This window comes from Cryptomeria japonica, chromosome 10 (genome assembly GCF_030272615.1).
Source record: "Cryptomeria japonica chromosome 10, Sugi_1.0, whole genome shotgun sequence".
NCBI classification, from domain to species: domain Eukaryota; kingdom Viridiplantae; phylum Streptophyta; class Pinopsida; order Cupressales; family Cupressaceae; genus Cryptomeria; species Cryptomeria japonica.
In genome coordinates, this window is record NC_081414.1 from 805,538,259 (window position 1) to 805,556,008 (window position 17,750).

Below are 17,750 nucleotides of genomic sequence, written 5' to 3' on the forward strand. Positions count from 1 at the left end.
ATTCCCTTCGGGAATCTAAGAATCAAAGTTAGTACGTTGAGAAGTTAACCCCAACTAGGTGCACCATTCATCAAGTAGATCATGAATAAGAGAAGATCAATTATCATCATCACATTGAGCAAACTGCATAATGTTGAGTATCAAGAGATATTACTCAATACTCATTCATGATGATGAATCAAGTCTACAAGTGCAAGTTGAGATGACATCCTAGTCACCACTCAACTAATCAAAAGATTCCACATCAGCATGTCTAGATGCAATGCACCTGATTCATCCTATGAAGGCACAAACTTTGAGCTACCTACCCTCATTTTCTATCGTTTCACAACTAATATTGAACTCAAATGTAATTTTCTCATTGGTCAGATGGAGTTTGTTATAACAAACCCTAATTTAGGTTTTCTATCCTGTGATCTCGGCCATTGATTGTGAATCAATTTGATCCATTCAATGTAAAGAGCTATCTATATAAGGCTCAGTTTTCTCATTTGTTAAGGAGATTAATAGCAAGTTAACAATAGTAGAGTAATAGAAGATAGATAGTAGTCAGACAATTAGGAAGTAGAAGTTAGATTAGGAGAAGGCAAAGATTGTTGCCAAAATCTTGTTGTAAAGAGCATATGATTTCATTGAAGCTATGGTGAATTAATGTGTCATTTCAACAAGTTGCATGGTCTCTACTTCTCAATTCATTTTTATGTTGATTAGATGAATGATAGGGATTGTGAATGATTAATGGTGAAATTCATTTATCCATAGCACTAGCAATTTGCTGATTGTAAGTTTGCCTTGTGTGGTCGATTGGAATTCTTGAATGATCTTAAGGTCAATTGTTATTCAATCATTGATATGCATTCAATTAATGGTGTCTATGCTTGGTAATAATTTGAAAAATTATCTAGTTTCCTTAGAAGATCGCATTAAGCTTTGCAGAGTTTTTGCTTTGCATGTCAAAGCAAGGCTTAGTCGAGTTTTACCAAAGATTGTTCATTGTTCCCAAATTCTTAGGATTAGAATCCCTAAACTCTATCTCTTTTGCCATTTTATTTTCCAAGCAAATAGTTAGAATTTAAGTTCCGGCAACATCCGAATGTTCAACTTTCAACTATTCAACATAAGGCCCCTTGGATTACCAACAATCACATCAACCAATTGAGCTTATCCACGAGTCAAGACCTGACAGTAGAAACATTGGAGTTCTCTCATTTGATCGTGAAGCATAGCATTTGAGAGACTTTATTCAAGAGAGGATAAGATACCTTGGTATTTTATTTTGTGTTCGATTGTGCTAAAAACTACATCAACAGGTTGATAAGGTGATTGAAGAGTGATGATGTAATGAATGCTGGTTTCATATATTGGTGAATGATGATTGACTGAATGGTGATTTGATAGTATGAGTTACTGATTGATTGTTTGCTTGATTTGATAATTGATGATTGCTTTTGTGAATCCATGAGTGATGGGTAACGATTGAGTTAGTCATCCTTGAATGCTTGGAATGATCTCTCCTTTATACTTTATTGGTGGAAGAGTTACCACCTTTCATTGGAATTGAGGCACCCATAACAATTGAGTCACCACCTTTCATTGCTGCTTTTGAGAACGATATATTACTCTCCAAATTGATCTCCCTTCCATCTCTTCCTCAAATGAACCTTTTCCCCTCTATGTCTTCCCATGAGAGGGAGAGGTCACATCTCTTCATCATATGCACCAACCTACTAGAGACACCAATTCCCACAATTGAGCACCAACTCAGCAAGAGACACCAATCTCTTTGAGGCACCAAACTCCAATAGAATAAAGCGAAAAGTGATGGATCTTCTTGAATCTGATTTGATTTTCCTTCACAAATCTGCTCAACAAGCTGCTTAAATCTGCTAATGATCTTCAAGAATCTATGCTTATAGGTCTGCAACTAATTACCTTAAAGTCTGCAATAAATCACCTCCAAAATCTGCTTATACTCTTCAAAATTTTCTGCTGAACAGATCTGAAATAAGCTGCTCACAAGTCTGAAATCATGTGCACATTAACGTCTAAAATAATTTTCAAAAATCTGCTCACCTGAACTCTTCAGATTTGCTTGTAAAGTCTGCTTAAGTCTGCCTTGAATGGAAAATGATATTCAATGAAATTCTTGCTTACTAACCCTCAAGCCATCCTTCATATATACCTCTCAAGGCACCTCTTTACCAAAAGTTACAACTCCTCAAAACAGGTTGGCCAGCATGCATTTACTTCTTTTTTTTTTAAATTACATTGCCCAAAGTGGGTGCCAAAGCCTAGGTCGGGCTTCCAAAAATAGGTCATTTTATTTATTTTAAATTTCTTGAATGGGGCAACAAAGGAAGGGAAGTCGGATGCATGCAAAAAATAATTAATTGCATTTTGAATGTTCTCCAAATTGGTACAAGACATAGGTCAGCCTGTGTAGGCTATAATTAATTGATTTTACAAATTAATTATATTATTCTTGTAAAACAAAAATCTCAACTATAGTGCCATAAATCTGACCTTCATGAAACACATTTTGACATCAATGACAACATTTTATCAACAGAATGTAATAGCAAATCCACTATATGTATATGGACCTATTTTCATTGGAGATCATCTACTCTCATAGTTTTTTGGATTTAAGATTATTACCATGGTTGTTATATACCTTAAAGTTACAGTTAATGGTGGAAGTTCAGCATCTGCCTGATCAGGGACTGACATTGGTATAACTAGTGTGAGAAATTCCTCTAAATTCAGATATGAATATTGGAGGAAATTTTAAGGCCAATTTAAGGATGCCAATCTTCAAGATCTTAACAAATCTATGAGACTTTTGAAATGTCTGTTTTACTTTTAGTAATATGAAATAATTGTTTCCCTGTTAGAATATATGCTTAATGTTGCTTGGGCTGATATAAAGAACAAAAATAAACTGCCATTTATGCAAAACTGAGAAAAGCAACATATAGTATATCCTCACTATATCAAAACGAAATTCAGAAATATGTCATGAGGAATTATGCATTTACTGTCCACATTTAAAGGCATATTACAACTATTTGGATTCATCCTGCATTAAAACAGTTACACTTTAATTATGGATCTAATTTATGTTTTCTCTAATGTGCATATTGTATTATTTAGAAAGGTCATTGTTCCCAATTTTTTAGTTAATGTATTCTATCATAGTTCTGGATCCTTTCCATTATTTTGTATATTTTGTAATCCTGGATTGTGTCATATTTTTAGATGGATGCTGACAAAAGCATCATGGAGCATTCTAACTTTGTTTGGTGAATTGTTTCTCTTTTTGCTCCCAGCTTAATGTATCTCTTCAAACGATGATTAGTTTATGATTCAAAGTAATTAATAATCATATGCCAAATCGCTTATCATGTCATGCTTATGCATGTGTTTCTTTTATCTGAGTCGTTATTGCTGTTGCTTCTAGAGGAATATTACTCTATAGACACAAAGCTTCAGCATCTTGTATTTGATGTTGCAGTGTGGATGTTTTGTTAAACCATGCCAATGGACATGAATTTGCTTCCATAGCAGGGGCTGGAAACTGGTGTGCACGTATCTCATCATACATTGAAAGGGGCAGAATATTGAGTGTATCAGTCTTAAGTAGCTGATACATGTATTTTGTACATGTGTTCGCAGTAAATGGAGTTTATTGAACAGAAGGTAAATTAATTTTTAGGATATATTTTTGTTGTAGATTAGATATGTTTTTTAAAGCTTCCATGATGGTTGTTGGCTTTAAAGTTAATTTTTCACACTTATTATTTTAATGCTTTTAAAAAATGCCATTACGGCTTCACACTTTTAGGATCCTAGGTAGATGGTTTTATGAGTGACAAAGGAATCAGTTCATTATTTTTTTGGCTGGTTCTGAGATTTGTTTCTTCCACTTTTTTTTTTTTTGGTGACAACCAGTGCAAAGCAGTGGACAAGTTTTTGAGTAGTTTCATAACGGTCTTTCAAGGACAAAATGGAAAGTACTCAAAATGCCCAAGATGTAAAGGATCGGGTCTCATGATTACTACAGGAGGACATGCATCAAATATGCCTTGCTGGTTTTGTGAAGGGTATTTTTTTCAAATTCTAATTTTGATACAAAGGATAAACTTTTTCTTCTATTGAATTCTATAGAAAAAATTGCATTAATGCATATACATGTTTCTGTAAATAGAAGATGCAGGTTTGAGTCAGGATTTGGCTTTACTTGTCAAAGCCAAGATTTTGTGTTTTTGCAGAGATGTTGAATCAACAAGGCACACAATCAGATGCTAGCTTTTCTGACATTTATCTAAAACTGATATTATCATCATGTTTTCTGATGTAATATAAGATTCATTTATTCAGAAAAAGAGGGAATACAATCTTTTGGCATCCAAACATATACTTAAGATTTATTTTTTCTTTATGTCAAGCTACTAAGAGGGATCTGCATGCTCTATTAATTTAATTTTAACCCTAGATAAGTATCTTATAACTGAAGGGTTTGGATTATATAGGTAAAACACATGCATCTTCAAGAGAACAAGGTCAATGAGAGCTGATACGTCTAGCAATTAGATTCTTGTGTATGACATTACTGAGTACTGCACATATACTTTCTGTTACCATCCCAATAGCTTACTTTTTCATTCATACACATTCTTTATTTGACACATTTCATTGTTAATTTGTTTTTCACGACCTATAGAACATTCTGTCATCACTCATCTCCAGTCAATCTAAGTATATATGTATTAGGTCTTCATTGTTTCCATCTGCTGTGTGTTTTCCCGTCTTGAGTATGCGTTCTCTTCCAATTTCACTCTTCCCTTCTTGTCATTGGAGTTTCAGACTTCTCCATCTTGTTATACCTTCCATCTGTCACCCACCTAGCTGTTGTATTTGTTGGACTCCCAGACTCAACCTTGTCGGCATGCTTGTTGCTTAATGCTTGACACCTCATCACATAGTTTTGAGTCTTGTGATATGGCTGAAACCTGATCCCTGATATTTATTCCTATTATTCCATTCCCCTTCAACTTCCTAGCATGTGTCGCATTGTTTCCAGTAGTCTATTTTTGACACCATCACTTTCAAAGTGAAATCTTTCCTTCCCATGATAACTGTTCAAAATTGAAGTTTTGGGTGCACATGGCGGCCAGCTTGTTCTGTTTGTGGAAGATATGAAAGAGTGAATGTTTTCATCCGGATCATAATTTACACTGAATTAAACTCCTTTCAGAATCTGTTTTGAGCACTTGTGTTCAAGCATGGGAATCCTAGGACGAAAACCCTAGTGATTTTGGAGGATGATCTCATATAGAGTTTGTATTTGAGCTTTGTTGGACAGACTCCAGCTGCATTGTATTATTCGATTTGCCATTGCCATTGGCATGAATTGCTGTTGTAGTTACTGATATTGTGGAACTTTTTGAATGTAATACAACCAATATTGTAATAAGAAAGAGATAGGAATTTACACCTGTTATTTGCTGTTAGTTATAAGAAGATTGGGAGTTATTTTTGTCATTTGCTGTTTGAAATGTAAGGACACTGCTGATGCATAAATAGTAGTTATAATCTGAGCTGTCTAAGATCTGAGTGAATGCTAGGGCCAATAGTGTTGTTTATCAAATAATAGGTGTTTTTGGAAGGTTAAAAGTTGGACTTGCATTATTTATTTGGCTTGGGACATTACACATTTTACCATGAGGATATTTCTCCTTCTCCTTGATTTGATCCTTCAGTCAGGAACTTGTTTCAATATTGGTTTTCATTTGCATCAATTGCTATGCAATCAACCCATATAACATATAGATTCTTGAATAAACATTGACTACTCTTAGGACTATACTGAACTATTACTGAATAAATATGATCCTCTTCACTTAGGAATTAAGACCTCCCAAAGGATCAGAAAGTGGCCTCCACAATATCAAAGCTAGCTTTTGACTTACTCACTCAGTGTTCATTCTGGAGTTTCTAATTAGCTCATGTGTTTTCTGGCTCTTTTTATTATGACTTATTATGTATAGGATTTTTCTACAACTTTGTTTTGACATGTTTCCTTATTGGGTACAACCATGGTTACCAGGAGAATGGGGTACGAGGACAGCAGTTCAAATCAGGGTAGTTAGTATGTGAAAACATATTCTACCCTTATTTATGTATTCCTCTACCTTTGTTTGAAGTATCATCTCCATACCTCAAGTCTCCTGGTATGTGGATGGGCATATGTCCTTGTCCTGCTGGATATAATAGTTACCAGAAGATGTAAGGTTACAAACTTACAGGAACAGCGACAGGGTCCTTGCTCACTTACACTAGTTTCCACTGCAAGTCTAAAACATGTACTTCAAACTTTACAACTTCCTCAATGCCCCATAATATGTATGAAAGTGTTCCAAAAACTGATAAAAGAAGCTTTGCCTTTATCTGCAGTTTCAGATTCTGCAATTTTGACCTGAACAATTTTTTATTGCTCACTGTGGTGGCTTTAATAATTACAGTTTTTTGTACACTTTGCAAATTGATTTTACTTTATCTGTCTCTCAGCTAACACAACTACCAATCTTGCAACATAGTACTGAAGGTCCTTGAATAACTGTTATTTACTTGATAACTGAGCTACAATACAATCAATCCAAGTGCAGGAAATATAAATATGCTGACGAATAATTGAATTGTAACCATGCCGAGTCCTCAAACATCTTTCTGGTTTTAGGCTTCATTACTATTATGCTTTGATTTTGATTGATATTCTGTTAAGCAGGTCAGATGCATTTTCAGTACAAGGATTGTTTAGCCAATGCTTTTCCTGTTCAGTATTTTTACCGAAAACTTTCTCATTTCTATGATGTTGAGTTTTAGCAATATATTTTTATTTAATTACGTGACATTTTCACTCTCATTATGATGAATCAGCAACCTTCTCATAGAAATCTCTGCAAGTTTTAACTATACATTTTTTGCCGCAGAGTGGGTATAATGCCAATCATTGGTCTGGAGGGTTTTCTATTGGCCAGGGCATCTTCACAAGTAAAAACATGTGACTTGATGGCACATTCACTTTCACCAGTATCTTTGGAGCAGTCTGTTGTCAATCATGGGGGAACAAGATGTAATATTATGAGATATAAGCCGGCCACACAAATATGCCAGTTTTCACCTCAAGTTGCTGAAACCCTGTGGTTAGCTGACCTCGAAAGTAAAGCTCAGTTGAATTTGCTGTCGAATCATGCATTATGTGGCACAGTTGATGGCTTGTCTACTCAAACATCAGTTAAAAATGAAAGAAGTTTACCTACTGAATGTACTCCTGTGATTGATAGTTCCCAGGCATTTAAGTCACATAATGACATTTTGAACTCCATTAAACCAGAAGCTTTGGATATTTCAAAATCTTTTATAGAAGTTCAACCAAAAGAATGCCCTGCAGATTCAGTAGTTAAACGGTACAGCCACAACCATAAACAATCTAATGAAAGTAGAAAAGTAGGTCAGATGAAGGGTTTCAATGATTCAAAGTATCCATATTTTGCACACAGCTTTGCTAGCATTCTTTCTCTTAATTTGTTTCTGACTGTATCTGCTTTGAAGTTTCCTTCACAAAAGAAGAGGTTTTGTCTACGGACTAGTCCCATTAATGACTCTATTCTTACTGGATCTGGAACAAGGGCACATCTCCACTTTGGTCTGGCATTACCTACTGTTAGACATACAAAAATAGGTAAAAGATCTAGAAGAGTGAGAAATCACATACGTGAGAAAGCACAAAAAGAGGCCAATGAAAATGCAAGAAGAATTCTGCAGTCATTAATTCCACGGACAAGTGACATGTTTACTGCACCTGCAGATGAAGTACTTCCTCCAAATGTAATACCAGGTAGTAAACTTGGATCCTGCACATAAACCTAATTGATTTTATTGTGTCTTGACATGTTTATTAGCCATTTAGTTTGTTAAGAATTTCTTTGTTGCTTGTTTCGCCTTTACAGGTGTATTGTCAGTCATCTCTACAAAAGTAGATGGAACTAGAGATATTCATGTTAGAAGTGAATCTCCTAAAAGGCTCCCCTTCTTCAAGTTTCAGCATGATCGGTCAATCATTGACGGAAGAGATTCAAAAAATCTGTGGATGAAGAATTTTAGTTTTGAACTCCTCAAAGAGAAAGGATTGTCATTGACAAATCCAGTCAGGGCACTGAAATTTTAGTTTCCAAGAAAACAGTCACCAGGAAACTTGCCTTCATGTATGGGTACTGCGTTGTTGTATCAATAGCCACATCTCATGGTGACTATTTCAATGCTGATGATTGCATTTCAATGTAATGTAGCTGCACCCTTAATCATATTGTCCTGTTATGATGTCCTTGCTCCTGTATTCCACATTCCTTGGTGACAGGGAAAACTTGTCATCTGATTTACTTCCATTGTCTTGCTTGAGTTCTCATTTTCTGTATTCATTTCTTAAGTATTACTGGGGCAAAGTCATTTCAAGTATTTGTCACAGATAAATTATGAAGTCCATTTGAGGTCCTGATATTTGTTATTTTTTGTGGTGATAGCCTCATGCAAAGTCTGCCATTAGTCCTGGGTCAATTTTCTTATCTATCTCAAGTTTCTAGCGATCCATGAGCATATCTTGGAAGGGTTATCTGCTTAGATATTTTTAGCCTGGAATCCATGCGTGGTGTTCCAGTTGCTAATGTAATATTTGTTTCCTTCTTTCATTGTGATTGTCTAAGATTTTCACATTGGAGGTCAGCTATTACCAAGGTCAATAAAGTTGTGTTTGATGACATGCATGATTATTTTGTCCAAAAGTCAAGACCAACTTCTTCAAAGTGCATTGCTTAATATCTTCAGTATTCCCCCTTAAATACTTCGAGTGGTAGGCAATAAAAAGGAGGAATTCACAAATTTATCTTTTAATTTTTTTTTTAACAATTGGATGGTACTCAAAATTGGCACGTTTTCTGTACCTACACAGAACTTCCCTCCATTTAGAGCGTTACACCAAGCACAAAATGCAAATTTATCTTTGAAGGTTTCATTGTCTTCATTTTTGTTCGTGAAGAACTGTTCCAAATTTTTGACCTAGGATTATGGTTGTTTCATTACTGCTGTTATTTTACTGGTGGTTTAACATAAAAATTTAGACTGCAGTAGTGACATAATGGGAATGGTTGGCCAAGGTATTAGCTTGCGTTATGTTCCTTTAGCTATACATCAGTGGTTGTTTGCATTTTAACTGTTATAATAAATATCTTCAAAACTATTATTCATATTCCTGAGGCTATAAACTAACAGCTTTTGAAGGTGTATGTTTAAGTGTTTTGAAAGCTAAGAATGGACAAGTAAAGTTGACCGTGAAATTGCCATCTTAGTGATGCCAAAATCACTTTTGCTTTTGGATTCCTTTCTAAAAATTCCCAACGATAATCAAATATGCTGAGAAAATAACTTGGTGTCAAACGGAAAGAGATACGAGCATGAAATATTAATCAACATTCTAGTTATCACACTGATGTAGGACTACCCTAGGTATCAAGCAATCTTGCATACCAAAATGTTTTTGCTTGTGGCACATTTTGTTTTCTTGGCATGTGTTATTGTTTGGTTGTGCGCACTCGTTTTCTCTCGTGTGCCTTGCATTTTGTTTTGTGTGTGCGTGCGTGCTTTTGACCTATGTTGTGTTTGTTTTAGATGGATGCGTCTATTCTGGCTCCAAAAGTGACCTGTCGTACAAACGACATACATCCCTCCCATGCCCTCCCATAATGCGATGAGTCACGTTCTGGGACCCACCATTAGGCTGATCTGGAGGCATGTTGCCGTTTTTCGGTTGACAGAAAGGCTTAACGAATGCACTCGAAGCGTTGACCGTTTAGGGTGGCTGGTGTGGGCCCCTTTGACCCATCCGCTTCGCCATTACCGGTCACCATTTCCGTCATTCGTAATCCCGCTCAAAGTTTGATTTTTTCAAACTCTTTTCTCTTGCTCGTAAGCCAAAATGGGAGCTTTCAAACTAAATTAATATTCCCCCCATTATTAGAAAGAAAGTAGTCACTTCGTTTGTGCCACGCAGCCCACGAATCAGCGAAAGTGACTAACACGCTATGTTAGTCAAATTCGCTGTTTCGCGAGGAAAAAGAAATGGCGGCCACGCAGTCCGCGAATCAGCGAAAGCGACTAACACGCCATGTTAGTCTAATTCACAGGGTTCGTAGGGCAAAAGAAAATGGCAGCCACGCAATCCACGAATTAGCGAAATCTACTAACACGCTATGTTAGTCGAATTCGCTGTTTCGTGGGACAAAAGGAAATGGCGGCCACACAGTCCGCGAATCAGCGAAAGTGACTAACACGCTATGTTAGTCGAATCTTCCATCAACACGCTATGTGCCTAAACAATGTTCCATGAATCTTCTTCTCTCTCTCTCTCTCTCTCTCTCTCTCTCTCTCTCTCTCCGATCCCATTCTTTCTTTCTTAATTCTCTCTCCCTCTCTGCCTCTATATCTCTATCTCACTCTCCTCCTCTGTCTAGTGTATCTTTTTCCCACTCTCTCCCTACCTCCCCTCCTCCCTTTCTCTTTTTCACTTAAGTCTCTCTCTCTCTCTCTCTCTCTCTCTCTCTCATTCTTTATCTCTAAAGTCTCTCCCTCTCATCCTCTCTATCTCACTCTCCCCTTCTCTCAGGTGTATCTCTCTCTTATTCTCTCCCTCTCTCCTCCCCCTCCCTCTCTCCCTTTCTCATTAACTCTCTTTCTCACTCTCTCCCTCTCTCCCTCTCTTTGCACCAATTAGGGTGACCTCCAATGGTTAAATTGAGACACCAAGATCCAAAATCACCAAGAAGGGGAAGTGCACTAACATATTTAAATTGAGACAACCTTTGACCCCTTAGGACTCCATATGACATCTTATGTATCGTTACAAGTCATATGGTGTCCTAAGGACTCATATGGTGTCCTATGACCCCGTAGGACACATGCATGGATCCCTAGGATACCATATGAACCTTAAGAATACCATATGTCCCTAGAGAGGGAGAGAGGGGTAGGAGAGCGAGGGAATGGGAGAGACACACACCTAATAGAGGAGGAGAGTGAGATAGAGAGATAGATACTGAGAGGGAGAGACAAGATAATGGAGAGAGAGAGGAGGGGAGACCGAGATAGAGAAAACATAATATTGATGAATCAACACCTTGAGGTCAACATAATTTGTATTCTGATGATGTTTCAAAATCATTGTTGAGTTATTATAGATGTATCTTCTTCTTCATCAATAACATACAAAGGTAGCTCATTAAACAAAACAAGCATTATCTCATCATATTGCTCAATATAACTAGGTAACTCTTTAAACAAAACAATCAAAAACTTGTTATCAACACTTTTTCCTTGCTCTTTAACCTATTGTTCTATATCATCATACATATCATTTTATTGCAATAAATTTAATTTTTCTATTTCTATGTCATTTGCAGGTGTATTGACAAAAGATAACTTTGTTTCTACCTCAAAAAAGTCTCTCTTTTGTTCAACAAAATAGCTCTTTAGATATATAATAGGACCTCTTGGACAAAGGAAAATGATGCTAGGGCATGAAAGTTGATTTGCAAAAGGACTTTGATAAGATTTGGGGGTTTCTTGAGGTGGAGACATCTCTTTAAAGGGTTTCTCTTGGGGAATGATGACCTAGTTTTCTACATACATTTAACATCTTGCATGCGTTGAAAGCTTCTAAATCTTGGGATTTCAACTTTAGAAGAATCACTTGAAGGTTGAATAGGCTTCACTTGAAGGTTGAATAGGCTTCACTTGAAGGTTGAATCTCTAGTCTCTTCTTCTCTTTCCATCAACCTCTCTCTCTCTCTCTAAACCCTTCCCTTCCTCCACCCCTCTCTCTCACCTGGGATGTTTCTCTAGTCTCATACTCATTTTGCATCCCTTCCTCTCTCTCATTTAGTATATATCTCTCTCTCTCTTAGGTCTCTCTCTCTTAGGTTAGGCTTGGGAGGGAGAGAGGGAGAGAGAAGAGAGGATGGAAGGAGAGAGGGAAAGAGAGGGTGAGAAGGAGAGATACTTGAGAGAGAAAGAGAAAGGGAATGGGAGAGAAAGAGAGTGTTAGAGGGAAAGAGAGAGACTTGAGAGAGAAAGGGAGAGAGGGAAAGAATATGAGAGAGAGACACTTGAGAGAGGGGGAGGGAAATAATGGGAAGGAGAGAGGGCGAGGGAAGAGAGAGGATGGGGGAGGGAGAGAGGGAAAGATGAACATAATAGGAAAGAGAGACACCTAAGAGAGAGGGAGGGAGAGAGACTAGAGAGAGAGAGAGAGAGAGAGAGAGAGAGAGAGAGAGAGAGAGAGAGCTGAGAAAATAGAGATAGAAGGGTAGGGAGAGACACTAGAGAGAGAGAGAGAGGGAGAGAGGGGAGAGAGAGATGGATGGGGAGGGAGGGAGAGAGGGAAAGAATGGAGAGAATCGAAAGAATGGGAGAGAGACACCTACAAGAGAGGGAGAGAGAGATAGAGAAAGGGAAAGGGAGGGATAGGGAGAGATGGAGAGAGAGAGAGAGGGAGATAATGAGAGAGAGAGAGAGATACCTAAGGGAGGGGGAGTGAGAGAGATAGAGATAGAGGGTGAGAGGGAGAAGGGGGTTGGGAGGGAGAGAGGTAAAAAGAGTTAGAGGGAAAGAGATAGAGACCATAAGGTATCCTAAGGGGTCATATGGTGTTCTACAACCCCTCAGGACACCATATGACTCCTTAGGACACCATATGGTGTCGTTATTGTGTGTCCTAAGGGGTCATATGGTGTTTTATGATCCCTTAGTACACCATATAACCCCTTAGGTGTTGTTAGGGGTCATATTGTGTCCTAAGGGGTCAGATAGTGTCTTATGACCCCTTAGGACACCAAATGGTGTTCTAAGGGGTCATATGGTGTCCTGAGGGGTCATATGGGGTCCTATGACCCCTTAGGACACCATATGACCCCTTAGAACACCATATGACCCCTTAGGACACCATGTGGTGTCGTTAGGGGTCGTATGGTGTCCTAAAGGGTCATATGGTGTCCTATGACCCCTCAGGACACCATATGACCCCTTAGGACTCCATATGTTGTCGTTATGGGTCGTATGGTGTCCTAAGAGGTCATATAGTGTTCTACGACCCCTTATGACACCATAGAACCCCTTAGGACACCATTTGGTGTCATTATATGGTGTCCTAAGGGGTCATATGGTGTTCTATGACCTCTTAAGAGACCATATGACCCCTTAGGACACCACATGGTGTTTTTATAGTTCATATGGTGTCTTAAGGGTTCATATGGTGTCCTATGACCCCTTCGGACACCATATGACCCCTTATGTGTCATTAGGGTCATATGGTCTCCTATGACCCCTTAGGACACCATATGACCCCTTAGGACTCCATATGGTGTCATTATGAGTTTTATGGTGTCCTAAGAGGTCATATGGTGTTCTATGATCCTTTAGGACACCGTTTGGTGTCGTTATGGATCGTATGGTATACTAAGGGGTCATATGGTGTCCTAAGGGGTCATCTGGTGTCCTAAGGTGTTATAAAACACCATATGACCCCTTAAGACACCATATGACCCATAACGACACCATATGGACTCCTAAGGGGTTATATGGTGTCCTAATGGATCATAGAACACCATATGACCCCTTAGGACACCATATGACCCATAACGACACCTAAGGGGTCATATGGAGTCCTAAGGGGACATAAGACACCATATGACCCCTTAGTATACCATACGGTCCATAACAACACCAAATGGTGTCCTAAAGGATCATAGAACACCATATGACCTATTAGGAAACCATACAACTCATAACGACACCATATGGTGTCCTAAAGGGGTCATATGGTGTCCTAAGGGGTCACAGGAGACCATATGACCCTAATGACACATAAGGGGTCATATGGTGTCCGAAGGGGTCATAGGACACCATATGAACCATAAAAACACCATGTGGTGTCGTAAGGGGTCATATGGTCTACTAAGAGGTCATAAAACACCATATGACCCCTTAGGACACCATATAATGACACCAAATGGTGTCCTAAGGGGTTCTATGGCGTCCTAAGGGGTTGTAGAACACCATATGACCTCTTAGGACACCATACGACCCATAATGATACCATATGGTGTCCTGAGGGGTCATAGGACACCATATGACCCATTAGGACACCATACGACCCCTAACGACACCACATGGTGTCCTAAGGGGTCATATGGTGTTCTAAGGGGTCATGAGGACACCATATGAAACATAACAACACCATTTGGTGTCCTAAGGGGTCATAAGACACTATCTGACCCCTTAGGACACAATATGACCCCTAACAACACCTAAGGGGTTATATGGTGTACTAAGGGATCATAGAACACCATATGACCCCTTAGGACACAATACAACCAATAATGACACCATATGGTGTCCTAAGGAGTCATATGGTGTCCTGAGGGGTCGTAAAACACCATATGACCCCTTAGGATACCATATGGTCTCTATCTCTTTCCCTCTAACTCTTTTTACCTCTCTCCCTCCCAACCCCCTTCTCCTTCTCACCCTCTATCTCTATCTCTCTCACTCCCCCTCCCTTAGGTGTCTCTCTCTTTCTCTCATTATCTCCCTCTCTCTCTCTCTCTCCATCTCTCCCTATCACTCCCTTTCCCTTTCTCTATCTCTCTCTCTCCCTCTCTCGTAGGTGTCTCTCTCCCATTCTTTCCACTCTTTCCATTCTTTCCCTCTCTCCCTCCCTCCCCCATCCTCTCTCTTCCCTCGCCCTCTCTCCTTCCCATTATTTCCCTCCCCCTCTCTCAAGTGTCTCTCTCTCTCACATTCTTGCCCTCTCTCCCTCTCTCCCTTTCTCTCTCAAGTCTCTCTCTTTCCCTCTAACACTCTTTCTTTCTGTCCCATTCGCTTTCTCTTTCTCTCTCAAGTATCTCTCCTTCTCACCCTCTCTTTCCCTCTCTCCCTCCATCCTCTCTTCTCTCTCCCTCTCTCCCTCCCAAGCGTAACCTAAGAGAGAGAGAGACCTAAAAGAGAGATAGATACTAAGTGAGAGGGAGGAAGGGATAGAAAATGAGTATGAGACTAGAGAAAGATCCCAGGTGAGAGAGAGGGGTGGAGGAAGGGAAGGGTTTAGAGAGAGAGAGAGAGGTTGATGGAAAGAGAAGAAGAGACTAGAGATTCAACCTTCAAGTGAAGCCTATTCAACCTTCAAGTGATTCTTCTAAAGTTGAAATCCCAAGATTTAGAAGCTTTCAACGCGTGCAAGATGTTAAATGTATGTAGAAAATTAGGTCATCATTCCCCAAGAGAAACCCTTTAAAGAGATGTCTCCACCTCAAGGAGCCCCTGAATCTTATCAAAGTCCTTTGTCCAAGAGGTCCTATTATATATCTAAAGAGCTATTTTGTTGAACAAAAGAGAGACTTTTTTGAGGTAGAAACAAAGTTATCTTTTGTCAATACACCTGCAAATGACATAGAAATAGAAAAATTAAATTTATTGCAATAAAATGATATGTATGATGATATAGAACAATAGGTTAAAGAGCAAGGAAAAAGTGTTGATAATAGGTTTTTGGTTGTTTTGTTTAATGAGTCACCTAGTTATATTGAGCAATATGACGAGAGAATGCTTGTTTTGTTTAATGAGCTACCTTTGTATGTTATTGATGAAGAAGAAGATACATCTATAATAACTCAACAACGATTTTGAAACATCATCAGAATACAAATTATGTTGACCTCAAGGTGTTGATTCATCAATATTATGTTTTCTCTATCTCAGTCTCCCCTCCTCTCTCTCTCCATCTCTCTTTCTCTCATTTATCTCTTGTCTCTCCCTCTCAGTATCTATCTCTCTATCTCACTCTCCTCCTCTATTAGGTGTGTCTCTCTACCATTCCCTTGCTCTCCTACCCCTCTCTCCCTCTCTAGGGTCATATGGTATTCTTAGGGTTCATATGGTATCCTAGGGATCCATGCATGTGTCCTACGGGGTCATAGGACACCATATGAGTCCTTAGGATACCATATGACTTGTAATGTAATGATACATAAGATGTCATATGGATTCCTAAGGGGTCATAGGACACTATATGATCCCTTAGCACACAATAGGACCTATAACAACACCAAATAGTGTCCTAAGGGGTATAGATAATGAGATAGAGGTAGAGAGATATAGATAGAACAAAGAGAGGAACAAAGAGATAGAGAGAGGTGGAAAGGAGTTTATAGAGAGATAGAAATAAGGAGTGTGTGTATGAGTGAGCGAGATAGTGAAGTGTTGTAACTTGTAACCTAGCACAATTTACACAACTTTATGTGCCCCTACTTTCATGTGTCCCATCTTAGCTCTCACCCGAGTCCATTTCAAGCCTTTTTACCTCAAAACTAATGTCATCTTTTTGCATGGTAATCTAAACCCTAACATTGAGTTGTTTGCTCTTCATTTCTCATTTATTTGCCCTATTATCGACGAATAGGTGCACTCGAGGCACCCTTTTTTGTATAGGGGGTGCCCAGGGCATCCTTGCCTTCCTTAAAAAAGACATTTAAATATGTTAGTGCACTTCCCCTTCTTGTTGATTTTGGATCTTGGTGTCTCAATTTAACCATTGGAGGTCACCCTAATTGGTGCAAAGAGAGGGAGAGAGGGAGAGAGTGAGAAAGAGAGGTAATGAGAAAGAGAGAGAGGGAGAGGGAGTAGAGAGGGAGAGAATAAGAGAGAGATACACTTGAGAGAAGGGGAGAGTGAGATAGAGAGGATGCGAGGGAGAGACTTTAGAGATAAAGAATGGGAGAGAGAGAGAGAGAGAGAGAGAGAGAGAGAGAGAGAGAGAGAGTTAAATGAAAAAGAGAAAGGGAGGGGGGGAGGTAGGGAGAGAGTGGGAAAGAGATACGCTTGACAAAGGAGGAGAGTGAGATAGAGAGATAGAGGTAGAGAGGGAGAGAGACTTAAGATAGAAAGAATGGGAGAGAGAGGGAAAGAGAGAGAGAAGATTCATGGAACATTGTTTATGCACATAGCGTGTTGATGGAAGATTCAACTAACATAGCGTGTTAGTCGCTTTCGCTGATTCACAGACTGCATGGCCGCCATTTCCTTTTGCCCCGCGAAACAACGAATTTGACTAACATAGCGTGTTAGTAGCTTTCGCTGATTCATGGGCTGTATGGTCGCCATTTTCTTTTGCCTTGTAAAACCTATGAATTCGACTAACATGGCGTGTTAGTCGCTTTCGCTGATTCACGGGCTGCGTGGCCGCCATTTATTTTTCCTCGCCAAATAGCTAATTCAACTATCATGGCGTGTTAGTCGCTTTCGTTGATTCGCGGACTGTGTGGCCAACATTTCCTTTTGCCTCGCGAAACATCCGGTCGCGGCTATTCTGGCTCCAAAACAGACCTTTCGTACTGTGTGGGGGAAAAAGCGAGACTAGGCTAACATGTCCTAATCCTACCTTTTGACACACATTACGGAATACGAAAGAGCCTAGAGGTATCGCACAATTGGCTACTTCTTTTTGGTGAAAGAGAGAGCCACGGGCTACCTATCAGGGTTTCTATTCCTTTGTTGTAATTGAAAGGTAAGATTATGCAAGTTCAATTCCTAACCCCAAAATGCAAGTATGAACTAATAACAAGATTGCAGAATTGAACTTAAACAAT

General features: G+C 39.0%; 1 protein-coding gene across 5 annotated transcripts in view; it reads left to right on the forward strand.

Annotated features, from left to right (window-relative positions):
• The window catches only part of LOC131079905 (uncharacterized), a 29,139-nt gene extending 20,573 nt beyond the window's left edge, over window positions 1–8,566 (forward strand). Inside the window, exons 1-5 of one of the 5 annotated variants that reach the window (XM_058017950.2) lie at window positions 3,281–3,302; window positions 3,568–3,699; window positions 3,952–4,103; window positions 6,993–7,900; window positions 8,013–8,566. In XM_058017950.2, coding sequence (XP_057873933.1) covers window positions 3,679–3,699; window positions 3,952–4,103; window positions 6,993–7,900; window positions 8,013–8,230 — 1,299 coding nt within the window. In that variant the 5' untranslated portion in view covers window positions 3,281–3,302; window positions 3,568–3,678 and the 3' untranslated portion in view covers window positions 8,231–8,566. Of the gene's footprint in view, window positions 1–3,280; window positions 3,303–3,514; window positions 3,700–3,951; window positions 4,104–6,992; window positions 7,901–8,012 lie in introns of those variants that run through there. The other 4 variants (XM_058017947.2, XM_058017949.2, XM_058017948.2 and 1 more) reach the window with 4 other exon arrangements.
• Window positions 8,567–17,750: the final 9,184 nt, after the last annotated feature.